Here is an 18,336-nt window from a genome sequence, read left to right on the forward strand (position 1 = left end):
CTCTGGGGAATAAAAGCAGATTTTTTTTCCTCTTCCACTTCCTGAGGAACAAGCCTAGATATTTGTTCTGACTGAATGATCCGTGACATCTATGTACATAAGCAGGGGACTGCTGCTGTAGCTCTTCATTCGCCATCAGGTGGGTTTTTCCTCTCCTGCTGAGGTCTGTGCCCCGCAGTGTGTCCTTTCTACCAAAACAGCCCCGTCTTCTCTGTCAGCGAGGAGACAGAAATGCTGCGCAGCAACCCTACCGACTGCTGTGTGGCTTTCTGTAGCAGAGGACCTGTGTGTCCCCTGCTGACTGACTGAGCCAAGGACAACACAGCCACAAGACCGGCTGTCTCTACCCGTGTCCAGCAAATGAGCTAAGAGACGCGAGACTCCCCTAGCAGTATCCTTAACCTGGGCTTTGACTGGGATACAACTGGAGAAAACAAGGCTCAGAATCATGCGAGTCAAATCAGATTTGTTGTTCAATACGAGCATTGACGTTTTTTTTTCCCATAGTTTACCAAATTTAAAAGTTTGAACGCAGCTCAGCAAAAATTCAGTAGTGGCATTCATGTAACATAGTAGACAAGCTTAATGTACTAACATCAGATCGGAAATGTGCTACGACATTTTTTGATGACACTAGATATCAAACAAATGCCGGAGACTTCATTGTTTTAAGTTCCTATGAGCTCTAAATTCACCGGTTATAAACAGAAGAGAGAAATAATGTGATCTCAGAGCCTTACGGTGAGAAGTCCCACTTCTTCAGCCTGAACCAAAGAGCATTATGAAAGTCAACAGTGCTCACTCTGCAGCAAAGTCTGGGAACCAAAACTTGACGCTGAACACTTACAAGTGAAAAAAACAAAAAGAAAAAAGAAGACTGCTCGACTTGAAGCAATCTCAGTCGACTAAGGAGTTTCTGACTGATGATTCGCATCTACGACTCTCAGGGGCAACCCTAGGAAAAACCTAAAGTCTTGAGTGCCTTCATCCCTATTTGGAGCAAAGGACTGGAAACACACCTGGAACACATAATGTATAAAGCTATAAATCTTTTTGTGTGTTCTCTATTGATGGATAAATCTAAAAAAATGTCTTTTGTTTAGGTGTGTCACGCCTACTGTGCCTTCCGGGTGAAATGGGAAGATCAGAGAACAAACAGCAGTGCAAGAAAAAGGTAAAAAGACAGGTACAGGTGCACACACATGCACACACGCAGCTGATAGGGGGAGATATTCACTTCTCCGGGGGGTAACTTCATGCTGAATTAGATTTACTCTGAGGATCCAGTGCATCTCTCCTCCTTGTTTAGCATCACAATGAACAGTATGTGTCCAGAGGAGAGCTCGCTCCACAAAAAACATATTTTATTAACAAGCTTATGATTATTCAGTAGCTTGTGATTGGGACAAAACAAGGAGACATGCCCTGCCCCTCAAACAACAGCGAGGTGTTTCCACAAAGAGTTTATTAATTCTTCTTGCTTCCATTGAAATGTTCATCCACTGGACCAGATGCGCTAATAAGTAGAACAAATGTAGTTGGAGAGGAGCCCCCAAGGTGATTTTTGCTGAATGTTTACACTCCAGTTAATACAATCCGCCCCTCTAGAGTCATGCCTCCTAATTATCAAAAAAAAAGCCTTGATTCCTGCTCATGATGTTTGAGGAGGACACAGCGCGCGGAGGAGAGTGGACATGAGGAGGAAGAGGAGGTGGCCTGATGCGCGCCCCCGTCTGTCGCACAAAAATAGGCTGTTTGAACGGAGGAAGGACCGCTTGTGCCAACAGCTGAGTTAAGTGGCGCAGATAGGCTGCATATATACAGGAAGTTTGGAAAGTAGACCTTCAAAATAAATCAATGTTTTAAAAAAAGTCCTAGAAGACATTCTTGGATGTTGCGCCAAGCTTGTGCGCCAGAATTGATATCTTACAGTTTGTGGCAATTTTTCTTAGTTACTGTAGTTGCAAAACAAGTGCTCTACATCTAGTCACTTAATGTTATCAATATGGAGAAAAACCGTGCTCATATTAAGGGGTTTTACTGAGAAAGCTACAGTTACGCTTGATTTCCAATACATTTCTGCGTGCACTCTCTTGTCACTTCAATGCCATGTATTACCCTAAAAACGACAGGTGCTTTTATTTTGAAAACAAGGATGGGAACAGTCTTCCCGTGTCGTGGCCAGCTTTACTCAATGGTTGTTACATTGGAGAGAGTGGGAGAGAAAAGGAGCAAATGTGCGGCGGCGGAGAGGGAGGGAGGACAGCGAGTGCGCAAACAGGCAGGCAGGCACATCAGCAGCAGCGGCAGAGCATCTTCCTGATCCTGATCTCCCGTGTCTTCAGCTGCCAGTCCTCCGCGCGTCCCTGATTGAGATCTCACTGCCCGGCTGAAGTGTCCAGAAGCCTCCGCCAACCATCACCTCCCACCACACACTTTCTCCGGAGCTCGGTTTTATTCTTAGCTCAGCTGCCGAGAGACTGTCCTTCCGGTCCTTCTCTTATTTATCCCAGTTTCTTGAATATTTAATGGAAAATGGCGATCTGCGCGCAGTCGTACGGCATTTTCTGCCTCTTCACAATCCAAACTGTACTTATCATATGCGTCTCCACGCCGACAGATGGGACCCACCTCTTCCCCCAGCACTACACGTAAGTACCCCTGCACCGTTTGGGGGGGATAAACCGGAGGAGGGGGGTGCGGAGCGCGGAACTAGGACAGGTGGCCCCGCCAAGCCTTCACATGCAGCGCCGTTTACCTTGAGAGCAGCTGATGTTCAAACACAAGAAGACGCAGTTTCCGTCTGTGATGCCGCGTTGTGAATCTTGCCCTATTAATGTTGTTGTTTTATGGGCATGTAGTGCCCAAAACCGTCTTCAATTTGTCACAGTCAACATGGAAACAGGCTACAAGGAGCAAGCACAGGTGCCACTGGCGAATAAGCTAAGCGAGCAGGAATTTATTAGAGCATCCATAGGGATAAAAATATAACGATCATAATAATAGTGTTGTTTTGCTGTCACTGCACGGGGGGGAGAATATCCCATTAACGCATGATAGATAGGCTGAGCTACAGCCAGGCTAAAAAGTCCTCCACTGGATATACTGCACACGCACCGTGGAAATAATCACCTCTATCCCACAGCAGGATACACTGATGTTTTTAACAGGATGATTTTGATTCAGAGACTAAACCAATTAGTGGAGCGCCAAGTCTTTAAACCTTCGGGTGCATCTTTCTCATCTAAACTCCAAATAAAAAAAACTGCTTGCTTTGACTCTTTTCGGGGACAAATAAAGCAAAATGGCTTTTAAAAAAAATGATTTCTCGTCGTTCTTTTTGCTGTGATCAGAAACTAGAATTGCAGAAATATCCGTAGTTGAAATTTAGACGCACTTGAGGCCACTGTCTCAGTGTTGCTGTATGCAAGTACTTGCAAAGTAGGCACAGAAAGTAGCTGTGTGTAAACTATCGTTGTAGTTTTTCAGCGTGCACCTGTTGGGAGATATAGTTTTGCAGTGTTATTTGAATTTAAAGCGCAGTTTCTTGAAAAAAAAATGTTAATGTAACAGTTTCACCTTGAATGACACACATAGGCAGGCTGTAACATAACGTGCGCACACGCAACAATTCACATCTGTCATCAAACTATTCAAGCAATCATTAATGCATTTTTTATAAAAGTGAACGTCGCTTCCTTAGAAATGACATTTCCCTATTTTTATGGTCTAGTAATAAACCGGTGAAACCAGAGTGCAACAGTTTCTCACTCGAGTCGACGTGATGACGTGATGCTCTGATGTGATGTGTAGCCTGTAGTGATGATTAGTCAGTCAGGTTCACAGAAATGATAATCTAAATGTTTCCAGCCTGATGCGTCCACAGGGTGATCTCTTTGTTGTTCCTGATGGCCAAGGTGACTTTCACGGGAAAATCACTTATCTTATATCACAGTTGACAGATTTCAAGGGCAATTAGCTCCATCGTTGATCACTTAAGCACCATGAAAGAAAATGATGTGCATGATTTTTGAACAAAATCACCTGGATTCTTAAATTGAATTTATTGTATTTGATTTAAAAAAAAAAAAAATCTACACCTAAAGTAGATGATAAAAAAAGTTTATAATCTTGCGGCAATATTTCCTCTGTTTTCCCATTCAAATACACCTCCTGTTTGTTGTAACTGTATTCGATTACATTTACCATTGTAATTAAATATGCAAATCTCATTAGATAAAATAAATAGACTAGGTCTGGTAATATTATCGTCAGGCATCTCTTGGGTTTTATAAACTGGGTTTTGTGTCACCCACATCGCTGTGCTATTTGCCAGAATTTGACAGTTAGCTAATTGAAGTGTATGGGGAGCTGCTGTGGTCGTCCGTCGGGTGTATGGGCCTGACACACACACACACCAGTTGGAGTGTGTGTGTTGGAGGTCTAGCTGAGAAAATGTGTCCATAAGAAAGGTCAGAATGTCCTCTGGTTCATTTTTACAGCAGTGCCAAGAAAAGTGTAGCCGATATTTTCTACACCTTGCCACCTAAAAGCCTGGTCTAATTTATATGTAGTTATTGGATTGCTGTGTGTCTGTGCGTGTGCGTGCGTGCGAGTGTGTATGTGCGTGTTTGTTTGTGCGTGTGTAGAGGAAGAAAGTATTTGCATGGGGAAATTATTTCTACATTTCTAAATTATATGTAGGAAACCTGTTTCGATAGCTGGTATCTAAATGCACAATCTTCTCTAGGAATTTAAAATATCACTTAGCTGAGAGTCTATATGAAACTCAGAGCAATTTCCTACAAAAATGTGTTATTTCCACACATACGAAAGTAGTCCACCTTTTGCCCTTAAACATATTTCAGCATTGCACGCAGAATGACGAGATCCATTGCAGCAGAGCGAACACGTCGACGGCGTGTGGCTGACACACAGGTCGTCCATTTAGACTCATTTCATCACATTTTCCCATAATGTTTCGCTAACATAAATTGTAATACTTAAAAAACACAGCTGCCAAATAGTAAAGTTTTAATACTACACCTGACTACAAAGCGCCAGAGAGCATCCGTCGGCTTTCATGTAGTGTGCAATGACAACTCTGTTTTTTGAGAGAGATCACAGCTTTTACAACACAGAAGGTCTCCAAGCATTCACTGATCTTCAGGCCTCAGTAGTGCATATAATTTACCAAACAAGCGTCTCCTCATATCTCTTTACTTCTTCCTTAATGGAGAGTTCTGCTCATTTGGGACTGTGAAATATTCTTCTTTGATTTACGATTAGTCCAACATAAATCTCAAGTCACCATACAACATTTTACAAAAGTGCCTTTAAATGTTGGGTCAACTTTATGTGATCTCGCCTGTCAAGGACAGTTGTTTTAAAGGGACAGTTTACCCCAAAATCCAAATGCATATTTTTTAATCTTAGCCTGGGTGCTATTTATCAGTCTAGATTGTTTTGGTGTGAGTGGCAGAGTTTTGGAAGTATTGGCTTAAGAGATGTTTTCCTTCCTTCAAATATATTGGAACTTGATGGCACTCTGCTTGTGGTGCTCAAAGCACCAAAAATACATTTGAAAAACTCAGCTGCAATGTCTTTTTCCAGAAGTCATGACCCGGTTACTCAAGATAATCCACAGACCTTGTTGTGAGCAGTTTCATGTCAAAACAGTTTTCTTTCTAACAAACTACACCTGCCAACGTTATTACCATTTAGAAGGAAGCGTGTATCTACTGCTAGCTCACCTAGCATCACTGAGCTAGCTAATGTTACAGCTCAGCTGAGGGGGAAGCCATTTATGTTTACATCTCACGCTGTCACGAGCCTCTCGCCCATGAGCAGATGCATGCTTCCTTCTACGCTTTACAAGGTCTGTGGATTATCTTCAGTAACCGGGTCATGATTTCTGGAAAGAGACAATGCTGTTGAGTTTTTTGAGTGTATTTTTTGGCGTTTTGAGCACCACAAGCCAAGTGCCATTTAGCTACATTATATCTGAGAGAAGGCAGACTTCTTTACGGCCAATATCTCCAACACTCTGCAGCTCAGTCCAAAACAATCAAGAGTGATGAACAGCACTACAGTTAGGAGGGAAAATATTCATTTTTAATATGAGCTTGAGATGTTCCTTTTAGGCTCCATAGTTGACTTGTCCTCCAAGTCTCTGGATAATGGATAAAAGTCAGTGTGTGTATTAAAGAAAGTTTATCAATAGACTTAATGTTTTCAATGAAACTAAATAGGTTTAGAAGATGGAAACACCAAGAAGGAGGGATGACAAGGCTGATGTGTGGTGTGCCTGTAGAGATGGCTCATGTTTGGATGTAACACTTCTATCAAAACATGAAACATTGTCTGAGTAATTTGTTATCGAGATACTGTGATGTCCCTGGACTGAATCGTCCGCCTTTTGCCTTTCAAGATATTTCAACGTGGCACTTGGATTCATTGCAGCAGAATGAATGTGGTGGTGGTGTGTGGCTGACACAGAGGTCATCCATCCAGACTCGTTTAATTTCCTTAATTGTATTTGACTGGGAAGGGCAACATGGGCAAAATTAAAATTGCACTTTTTTTTATTATCATTAACTTTATCTTCAGAGATGATTAATACTAGTATTCAATATCACATGGTGAGATGTTTTATTCATATTCATCCCATTAAGACAAATACATTTTTAATTTAAATTTAAAAAAGAAATCACTAATATACACATCTGTGTAAAAGATCTGTCTATATGAAAATTGTGTTATTATATCATTAAGTTATTGCTCTGCCTTAGTTCTAGCTGAGTGAGCTGAACAGCGTTTATCATTTACCTGCTCGGCCATGAAGTCCACACTCTAGACAATGTCATCCACCCCTATTTTAGATAATGTATTGCATGAAAACAGTAATTATGTATAATCAATATCAAATCTAAAATATTCTTGTGATTTTTTTGGGTTAATATTGTGCCGCTTGACATATCCAAGATTGCCCAGCTCTACCGTATATGTATATTTACATACACTTACTATATAAGACATAACATAAGACCCTCCTACTGCATGTCATTCCGTCAAAGCTGTATATTTACGTGTGTGTGTGTGTGTGTGTGTGTGTGTGTGTGTGTGTGTGTGTGTGTGTGTGTTTGTGAGTAGACTAAATGAAGTTGCGTAAGAAGTCTGCTTGGCTTGGGGCAGAGGTATTGTCCCTCACTGTTAGTATCACTGCGTCCTGCTCAGCTCTGCTCTCACTGTAAGCTTGTTTTCATTTCATATCGAGGTGACCTTTTCATCGTCGGCGGCCTCTCCCCAGCGGTCCTGCTCTGCATCGTCCTTTTGGAGGCCCTCTTTGCTTGCTCTTAATCTCGTCCCTTCTAAACACAGCCAGCACGCACGCTCGCTTGGCGTGTTTGCTCTGCCGTTCCTCTCTCTGATGAGGCCCACACTGGCTTTGTGATTATGGCGAGCGCTGTCACTACTTGGCAGATTTGTGCAATTTAATAAATCTGTCTTCCCTCTTGTCTTCTGAGCAAATCTGACATTTAAAGATGACATTTGTTTCAGTCGTCATATTAAAAGACAAATGACTTTGTTGTGTTGTTGATGCTAGTGATTAGCTATCTGCAGGCTGCTGAAAGGAAAAGGTTGGCACAGAGTCAGTGGTTGGCTCGCAAACACATGACAGAATTTATTCATCTGATTGCGGAGAGATGAGCTTTCATAATGTTTTTTTTTCTTTTTTTGGTGAGAATTTCTCGTCAGCCATGCGCATAGATTGTTCTGCGTGTATCCAGGTTGGCAGGTTAGCCCCTGCTGGTGCTTTAAAATGATCTAGTGTAAATCTTGATCCATTAAGTCATTTGTTGCTCGCTGGGAGATATACAGTGATGAGCTCGAGCCGTTTGATCTCTTAATTCCAAACTTGGCTCCGTCGAACGGAGATCAGCTCCTGCTTAGGGTGCATTTCTGTCAGACCTGAGCAGTTTTATTGCAGAGCCGCTGATCCCAGCCGAGCCAAGACGGGCGCGTTCGCTGCCAGTCCTGCCAGGGCAGACCAGATATATGCAAGATGTGATGAGGTGGGAAGCTGCTGATGACTAACCCAGACATTAGGAGGGGTAGGACAAAGACGCGTCCAGATAGGGATCCGGAAAAGGAGGAGAGTATGGCAGTTTGACAACAAAAAGAGAGATACACAAAGAGGGGGAGAGACTCTTACTGACACAGTCTTACAAACACACTCACATCCAGTGACAGGGAAATGAATGATGATGACATGCTCAGGTGATACTGTCGAGTGATGAAGATTGAAAATGTCTAATTTTATTTTCCAGAATGATTCACTGGGCCGGGCGCATCGAGAAGGAGCTGGAAAAGGTTCTGCAGCACGTCACCGGAACTCAGCAGATGAGATTGGTAAGTTGACGTCACGCTTGGACGTGACGCTGCGCTTTTTTCTGCATTAATAATCAGTAAGATTTCACTGCGCAAGGTTGTACAACGTAAGCTCCCAAGTGTGTGTCTGTGTAGCATAGTGTTTTTCTTAGTGCTGCAAAGAATGTTGATCTTTCAAAGATATTTTGGTTTAGTTTAAACTGCATTCTCTGAAATAGTTTTATTCAGAGATCATTTAACTTGTTTCACTTCTTTTTCCCCACGAGAATTTCTTTGAGTCAAATCTCCTGCTACTTGTGGATTAACCTTCCTCAATCATGTGAAATCAGTTTTTTAAAGAGGTACGCTGAGGAAAAAGCGGGGGGAAATGATTTCAACAAATTAACAAAATGTCTTCACTTGTTTTAAAAAGCAAACGATAAAGTTATCACATTAGTTTGGCAGACTATGGTGTTGGTTGTTTGTGTCTGCATCACCGTATGAGTCTGTGTGTAACACGTGTCCGTCTTGTGGTAGAGCAGATGGTTGAGCAGAGTGTGATTGACACTGTTTCATCATATTTCTGCCATGTGCGCATGTTCGCCGTGCTTCCAGGGTTTGTAATGCACCCTGAGATAAATGCTTCATTATTGCTGTATGGGTGAGTGTGATTCATCCAGCCGGTGCGGTGCCTGTGGCAGCTTCAATGCTAGCAGTAACAGTGGTTAGTGTGATGGCTGTTAGTGTGGTGGCGACATTGATGGATCCCAGAGAGGAGGAAGTGAGTTGACAGCAATCGTGCTGGTTTAAAGGTTAGTGACCATTAGTGGGTAAAATCAGGCAGACTGCATAATAGAGAGAGGTTGATTTTTAGCACTCATCCAGTGTAAACAAAACATAACAGAGTGTTTACCCATCAAAATATTTGCCTTTTGCAGTTTGTGCCAATAATGTTTCAGTATTCCCATTGAGCAATGCGGATTTCAGGGTGAAGGCATATTGTTGCTGACTGATAAAAATGCTATATGTTTTAAAATGTCATCATTTCACCAACTATGAAAAACAGTCTTGATTTTTTACATCGTGCAGTTCATTTTTTATGGTTTTTGAAAGGGTTTTAAGAATTTTCACAACACATAAAGAAATCTCTCTTATTCTTTCGTATCTTTGGGAAATAATTGACAAGCGTCATAATTTTTCTGTTCTTATTTCCTACTGGCTCTTTATAAAGTCATCAAACAAATGTCTCTTCCTCTTCCCTTGTACTGCCACAGCGCATTTTGTTGCGTGTTTTTGCCAACAGCTGTTCCGCTCTGAGCGCACTAACTGTTACTCTCTCTCTTGCTCATTCAACCACACACACTATGCACTGAGATAATGAGAGGATACCATTATAATACTATATACACAATATTAACACAATATATTGTGTATATTCTATACACGATATGATGTGCTGTGGTGATTGTGTAACTTGACAGTAGAACTTTGAGTATTTGATCCGAAAGTCTGAACCAACCAAAAATATTTTCCCCCTAGACATCTGTATCTGTAATAGGGATGTGAACGATAGGGATTTGCTTGTTCTGCTACTTGATTAAACATTGGTGCCATGGCCAGTCACCACGACAAATACTTGTCGTTAAACGTATCATTAAAATGATTATTTTATGTGACTGCGTTCACCCAATGAAAAAGACATAACAATCGGGTTTGTTTTCTAAAGATTTATTTTCCTAAATAATAATGTTTTCAATAAATGTTATTATTGACTTTTATTTAATGAGTTGTTGTCATGTTTTGTAGAATAATGTGATATGTTCATAATGCTCATAATGCAAAGTGCCACGTATGTCTGTAGCATTTAAAATACAACTGGGTTATTGAAAAATGCAATAAATTCAGATGATTTCAAATGGCTCCTATAGTTGACTAGTCTAAGTTTAAACATCCCTTTGAATTTTAGGGAAATTAGTTGTTAGGAACATCCCTGATCTGGATAGAGACAACGACTTTGCATTGGACCAAGATTTGGCTGTATGGTTCTGACCATAGTCTAGGTGAGGTTTAATATCTCTAATTTTAGGTAGGATCAAACTTAGAAATACCGAAAGTCCTGATGAAACGAGGTGGGTGTGAAAGGGCCCTTTGATAAAATCCATTAACTTGCCCCTCATTCCCTCTGCACAAAAAACCCATTAACATCTGGCTATTTAATGCAATGGGAATGCACACAATCGCATTCACACCGGGGTCAATTGACTCTGCAGTAGTCCCAGGTATTTATTGGCTCCTGCTACAATTGGCACTGATGGGAACACAATACGGGGTAAAGACGTTAATTTCAGCTCCTTAACTGGTGGGAAGCAATGACGCACCACCACTAATTGCAGTCCACCATATAGATTTCACAAACCTCTGTCTATGCTGTTTTCTACTTTTTACCAGTTTTCCCGTCTGTCCGTGATGTCGCACGGACACACCAAAACACAACCCCCACCCACCCACCCACACACACACACACACAAAAAGCACACTAATCTGCTGCAGAGCAGTGTAAACTCTCTGCTCTATTGGCAAAGGGAAAGCAGTCTAGTCTTTTTTTAGCAGGTTTTCCCGTGTTTGAAAAACCTGCGTACATGCTCTAATTTTGGTGAGAAAGGGGTGCTGGAGAGGTGTTGTTTTTACCAGAAAGTCACAACATTTCTTCCTCTACTATTTTCATTTTATTGGATGTTTGATTCAACTCATCCTATGCAGACTGGTATTGATAATTTTTATATTACAGGCTGCAAATCGTTGTTGGTATCTTTTTTTTTCTTCTGCTGATTTTTTCTTGATAAACAGATTCATCATCTTGTCTATAAATTGTTAGAAAATTGTGAAAAATGTCCATTACAATTTCCTGAAGCCCAGTGCTGCCAACAATCTGCTTGTCTTGTCTGACCAACAGTCCAAAACCAAAAGATATCGACTTTGTTATGACACAAGACAAAGAAAAGTAGCAAATCCTCACAAATGAGAAGCCGGTGCTGAGAAAGTTTGGTATTTCTGCTTGAGAAAAGGAGTCGCTGATTCATTCCTGTCAGTTGCCTTATCGATTAGTTGAGTAATTGTTTCAGTGCTAAGGTTTTTAAAGGGATGCACTATGGTTTAAAATATGTTATGATGTCTCTTGACTGCTAGTTGTAAAACTTGGATGTACGTAGCTGAATAATCCTGAGCTTAATGAGACCTGGAGTTGGTATGTGATGTTGACGTGACGTTAGGTGCTCAGTTGGCTTTCAGTTTTTCAAACTAATTGACTACATGTTGCTGAAGTTTTCTCTGTGGGCCAAACGCAGCGAAGCCAGCCTCTATAAAAATATTACGTCCGTTGCAGTTATGTCTTGTGTAGGATGCCCATATGGCTGTGTGTGCATGTGTTTGCTGGCCTGACAGTGTGCACAGGGCGGGTGTGAAAGAACATTTATCATGGCCCCAAACAGGAGTCGTCACAGGGTGTGCTAAATGGCCCAGCATGCCTAGAAAAGCCATTTTCTAAATGGATGCCTCTCTCTATACGTGTGTCTGATAGAAATCTTCCCAGGGCTATGCCGGCTGGTAACAAGATTGCCTCCCTCTGCGCCCCCTTCCTCTTCATGCGCAGTTTATTCTCACAGACAAAAAAAAAAAAAAGTAAAGTGTGTGCAAATTATTTTTGAGTTTGTCTTACATGAAAAGAGACAAGGAAGTAAGTTGAATATAATGTGGTCTGTTCAGTTTCTCTCGGTTGAGATTTTATTTTTCCTGACAAGCAAGGTAGCGGGTTAAAGAGACAGAAAGGCCAAGACGGGGCAGTACAGAAATAACCGAACATGTTTATATTTGGTCAACTTAGGAAACTACACAGAGACGTGCATTGTTTTGATGTGTTTTATACCGTGCATACTGCGAGTTTCAAGCGTCTCCAAAAATAAATATAAGTTATTTAAATGTTTAAAATTACATTCTAATATATTCTGCCCAGGTTTGGTCAAGATGTTTTTCTTCCCCGAGGGAGAGAAAGGAAGATAGAGGGTGAGTGATGTATCGGAGGAGTTGGAAGTTTTTCGAACAGGAGAGTGTGGAGCGCGGATAGACAAGGAGAGTGGGCGGCTTTAAGAGTGGAGGAGGGGGGTTTCTTTAGAGAGAGAAAGGATGAAGAATGGCTTGACAATTGAGATGGATGTTCAGGCGGTTTTGTGTGTATATTTAGAGTCAAACTACTTAAGATGGATGAAATGATAGAGGGGAGGACGAGAATTGGTAAATTTAAATGTGAGCAGACGGATGCTGTTTATAGTCCTTATCCTCGTCATTATCCTGTGTGCTGCTGTGTTTGATGTGTTACAGTATGTGGTGATGAGAGGCGGCGGTGGACACTGGCATTGTTTCCATATCCCCGGGCTTATTCAGAACAGTTTTAATAGGCACACACGAGCAGTGCGCCGTACACCCACGTACTGTCATTACAGCGATTTGATGGTTTATCAGAGATTCAGACAGATAATATTATTATGTGCATATTTAGATACCAGGTGGACACACATGTTCAGTGCACTAACTATAGTTGTAACATAACTAAACTCAGAGAGATGCTCATATATTAATGGTAGAAGAAGTATTCTGATCTCTAATGTCCATCAGCTAATGGACTGTATTTTAGATCAGAGAAGGGAAATTACTTTTTTTTTAATCTTGTCCCTTTCTGGACATACAGATACTAGATGTAAAATATAGAATATCAGTAACTTGGCGCAAAGGCTGCTATTAGATTTAAAAAACATACCCTTTTGATGATCAAAAGTAAAAGTTCAAAATAAAACCCTGAAGTTGAAAAAACCTTTTATCATGTATGCAGGAGTTCAGAGATAAATGCTATTTTACAGGATCTGGTTAGTGCAAAAAGGTTTCTTTTTTGTAGAATTTAAAATGTAAAATTTCTTGATGAAAGCGTTTGTCGCAAATGGTCTTTTCAGGGACGGTTGGAAATGTGAAAATTCGATAATAATCACAGGTCATGGCTATGATAAGTGGTGTAATATTGACGATTTTTAAAAGAAAACATACCATTCAAACCGACTTGTTGATTTTTAGGTTCCAAGACCATTTAAATTAAAAGTCCCTCAATTAAAAGCCTCATCAAATAAACATCAAAATGCTGCTTAAAAAATTATGTGAAGTGCATTTCCTGTTTTTCACCACCCCTTCCCTTTTCATAAATAATTTACATGCCCTAAATGTACTTAAAGTATGAAAAGTAAAACTACTCATTCTGGAGCAGAATAGTTGTGACTGATAAATAATTGTTGTGACATGATTTGATTATGCAGGTAGCATTTTAGTGTTGTAGCTGGTCAAAGTGGAGCTAGTTTTAACTACTTGCCTCTGTACAATTGGACAGTGGTTTCCAACCTGGGGGTCAGACCCTGCCTGCTCATGTGTCATGAGATTCATCGCTTCCATTTTAAATCCTTGAGTTTGGCAAGTAGGCCATTACCATCCTAGATTTTTGGAGCCAAAAATGACCATATTCAGATGAGAGGGTAAAGCTATGGAGGAGTGAAAGGTGGATCTGTAGTGACACCCTGCAGACATGCTGTCTCTCTAAGTGTCTGCGCCCTTTTAAGGCTTAATAAAATGTAAACTGGTGAATTATATAAAAATTCAAAAGAAGTTGTCATGGATGGGGAATTAGCTCTAGAGACAAAAACCGTTAGTTGTACCAGGCTGTGAACATGTTGATATCTGCTGTAAAGTTGGGCATTTCAACACAGGGATCTGTGGGGATTTACTCAGTTTTGGAGCCAGCCTCAAGTGGTCATTAGAGGAGCTGCAGTTTTTGGCACATATACATTGGCGTCATTTTTCAGCCCTACAGAAGTTGCTGCTTGACATGGTTACTTTCCACCACCATACTTAAAAGCTTGCAAAAAGCACACACACGCACACAGAGTCACAGCTTCAACTTAACAAGCCTCTTAAATTGCGATGCCATGCGACATATGTTGAACTCTCTCAAATTCATTTCAATAAGAGTCTAATCAGCATGAATAATTTAGCCTGGTGCACATGACGGCTCCTGAACCCCTCACTTCAACCTTCAGTTACAACTCTGCACTCTGAGGATCCATCCACTGCATCTGCACGTCCTCTCTTCCTGCTGTTTATTCCTGCTCTTGATTACTGGAAACCTGAGAGCGACGCACATCCAGATCAATATATCTACAAGTGGAAGCAGGGAGGTAGACAGAGTGCCAATTAATGGGTTTCATATAAGTTTTTTACTTGACCAAGTTTGCTCTTTGTTCTCTTTCCTTCACTTTTGCCCTTCACTATGTGCGTCTCTTTATGCTGTGTGGTCAACACTACATCAGTTGGCCCGCTGACCTCATGCTGGCTGCAGGTTTATCTCAGTTCAACACAGGCCTTCTTGCCTCTAGCGCTTTCAGTGTGCATGTGCATGTGCATGTGCATGTTCATGACTGTGTGTGTGTGTGTGTGTGTGTGTGTGTGTGTGTGTGTGTGTGTGTGTGTGTGTGTGTGTGTGTGTGTGTGCAGGAAGTCTTCTTTTTTGACATCACTGGAGCCTCTGGTTCAATTTGATCTACACAGGTATGATTTTATGACTTGAGGGAGATGTTTATGCAGGTTTCCAAATGTCTCTTGTACTTGTGCAAACCTACCTCCCGCTTCCTAGAAAAAGGAGGTTACTCATGGCCGAGACAGCCGGCCCCTACCAAGAGATATCTCCACAAAGTGCACTGGTGGATTTACTCACTATCGCTGACTACAGAAATTTCCAATAATCTGTCTCAAATGCCCAGTGCTATACTAGACATCACCCTTCCCTAAAGCTGATGTCAACTCCACCCCCGAGCCCCCCCTCTCTCTGTGTGATGATCCATCAGTGGATGATGATTTGAGGGCTGATCACTGCCATTTGTTTCCCGATTTTAATAGCTCCTTCCGCCTGTAGACAGTTTACGGGAAGAGTTGAAGAGCCCTCCTCCCACCACGAAAAGTTGCCTTAAAAGGAGAGAGGGCGAGAGAGCTGCTCTTTCAGCTCTCTTCCCTCCCTCCTCCTCCCCTCCATCTTCTGGCCTGGACCTTACACAACAGCAGCTTGTTATCTGGCGGTGTGAAACATCACAGGCTATTTCTGCAGGATAGATAGTTTACTCTCTGGCTCTGGTTTTCTCTCCTGCCGGCTCGGCTTAAGTATCCCTCAGTCATTGTGTAGCATGCATTAATAGACACCTCGGGTTTACTCTTATTGAGGTCTTTATGTTTACATTAATGAATAAATAATTGCTGCTATTTTAGAACAACTACAGCAGCAGCAAACTCTGCAAAGACTTGTCAGCTGGAATTAAAACTGAAGTTTCTCCAAAACAGACAGGGATGCTTTTTAGGAACTAAAAAAAATGGTCACGATTTTACTCAGGAGGATTTTTAACCCCCAACATCCAAACTGTTGATTTCCACTTTATTTAAAGCTATAGTTGAAAAAATAAATGTGTCTCTTATTTCCATCAAGACACACTGGTTACAATTTGTTATTGATCATGTGCTCTGGAAGCACTTATACCAGTCCTGAAGACAGATTGAAACTAAATACTCTTCAGTTATAACAGATGAAATATGTCAAATTACACAATCTTTGACCCTGGACATACAAAGTGATGATTAGGGCTGTGTATCATTTGGAGGAAATAAAGATTTGTGTTACTAAAACAAAAATGTTATTATTTGTTTTCTACAAAACTCTGTTCGATTTAACTTTTGTTTTTTATTCTCAAAAATCATCTAAGAACAAGTAGCTGTACAAGAATTTGTTTAAATGAAAATAATCTAAAACCAGCAAAATTGTGATTTAAATTCAGACATATCTTTTTCTTGTCAATGAATAAGTAAACAAGGTCATGAATCTGACCAGACATTCGCTGCCAGCTTTCAGTACCTGACAGTCTTCAATACTCAGAGCTGAGTGGGCGGTCTGACCAAAAACAGCCCTGTGTTAGAACAACGCTAGGAGCTGTGCTGGTGGGGGCGTGATACTTCAGGTACTGACTGGTAAGAAGATGAAATACCATCCAGGAAGTTCAGTCTGAGTAAGTGTTAAATGCATTTGCAGGCTTCAGATGCTGAAACACAGAGTGAACTCAATATTATAAGAAAGGATTTTACAGCTCTGGACAATTACCAGTTCCTTCAGTGGTGCGGCCGGCTAACAGTAGAAACATGTCGTTCACATTACAAAGTGATCTACCTGGAAAGCTCTTGCATGTATTTAAATGGCCTAAATATCTCCTCTCTGGATTACTTTTTCTGTGTCCTGGTAAAAGTTGAACCAGGTTCTTATTTGCCCAAATAAATCACCAGAATTATTTTTTTTTTCATATTTTTAAGTTTTTGCAAACCATGGTTATGTTACATTAGTACACTATTTTGTAGCAGATACACTGAAACTTCTCATTGGTGGTGAAGGTGTGGTTGGGTTTGGGCATTTAAATCACTTAGTGATCGCCAGCTGTCATTGTTTGATTTTGCACAATCCACATTACGTAACCTACCAATGGGAGCATCTAGTAAGGCGTGATGCATTCTGGTAGTTGTAGGTTTTCTACCAAAAGTGTTTTCTGTTTTCTCTGGTCATGTAGCATCCTTTTACTGCAGAGAAGGCCTAGTTTTATGTGTGGTCCTTCTTTATAGCGGTGAAATACTTCTTTAAGTATTGTTGATACAATATGTGTGACATGCAAATATAACAATTTCTGGTTTACAGGTATGTATGATGCCATTATTTTCTTCTGGCGACGGGGGCTAATTTGCTAGATGACCCTGTGTACTTTGCTGATTATGTTTGTCTCTGTTTGAATGAATGAGGGGAAAGCATTTTCTCACACAGTGCTGAAGTTGGGCTGAGCCAAGCGGCCGGCGGGGCACACTTTGGTAGCTACCAAAAACAACCTTAAGTTGAATAACTAGCTCTAATCATGATACAAAATAATCTGAAATGAATTGTGCATCATTGTGTATCTAGTTCTGTATCTGTTTGCGTGTCCTTGTGGGTGTACTCTCCAGTTTTTAAACCTGGCTACACTCCCATTCAGACATCGTCTGTGCCATTCTCAGAAAAAAAGAGGGTCATCGGGGTTACACATCAGGGTCATGAAAGCTTAGACATGCACTGCTAGTGGACCACTTTTTATTTGGTTTGAAACCCTTGTGTAACCCACATTTCACTGTTTGTGTGCCAACTCTAGCATTTACTGTGTGTTTACCCCAAACAAAAACAAACATAAAACACACCACAAAATAACTGCGGACATTAGAGGCACATAAAACCAGTGGCAAGCCAAACGTTAAGCAGTGTGAGAGCTGGTCAGCACCATTACTCCCAGGCTCAGACTCCCATGGGCTGACAGGAGAACAGAAGGGCACACAAACGCACCACATTTATTTTTCTGCCTTTTTATTGGTTTTCTGACACTGGGGAAGGTTACAAGGATTCCTCAGCTCTCCGGCTTGATGGCCTGGCACTGGTTGGCGGTGTTTATATAAATGAAAATACATATATCTGCAGAGTGCAGCCCTGCATGCAGATATCCCCGGGTTGGTGTTAGAAGGAATTACTTGAAATAGCTTTGCGGTAGAAATGTGACAGTTTAGAAAAACTAGAACCAGATTATAAAGTGTCAGTGCCCTGTCTCCAGTTTCTTATTGTTTGTTTTTTTGAATTTTATTATTTATTTGAGTCACAGCTATTTTACCTAACATGTAGAAAAACATTTCTACGGTGCTGAACCACCGCAAAACCCTCAGAATTTTAACATAGTTAATTTGAAACTGAACTGAAAATAAGCTGGTATCTTATAGCGACACATGTATTTCGAATCAATCCTGCACAAATTATTTATGTTGGAATGATTCTGTCAATTA

General features: G+C 41.0%; 1 protein-coding gene across 5 annotated transcripts in view; it reads left to right on the top strand.

Annotated features, from left to right (window-relative positions):
- Nucleotides 1-2,196: 2,196 nt before the first annotated feature.
- cacna2d2a (calcium voltage-gated channel auxiliary subunit alpha2delta 2a) overlaps nucleotides 2,197-18,336 on the top strand; it is a 192,004-nt gene continuing 175,864 nt past the window's right edge. For all 5 annotated transcript variants that reach the window (XM_088089802.1, XM_088089818.1, XM_088089811.1 and 2 more), the window contains exons 1-2: nucleotides 2,197-2,651; nucleotides 8,331-8,412. In XM_088089802.1, coding sequence (XP_087945928.1) covers nucleotides 2,536-2,651; nucleotides 8,331-8,412 — 198 coding nt within the window. In that variant the 5' untranslated portion in view covers nucleotides 2,197-2,535. The remainder of the gene's footprint in view (nucleotides 2,652-8,330; nucleotides 8,413-18,336) is intronic.

This window comes from Plectropomus leopardus, chromosome 2 (assembly GCF_026936395.1).
Source record: "Plectropomus leopardus strain MGB_pleo_1.0 chromosome 2, ASM2693639v1, whole genome shotgun sequence".
Lineage (NCBI taxonomy): Eukaryota > Metazoa > Chordata > Actinopteri > Perciformes > Serranidae > Plectropomus > Plectropomus leopardus.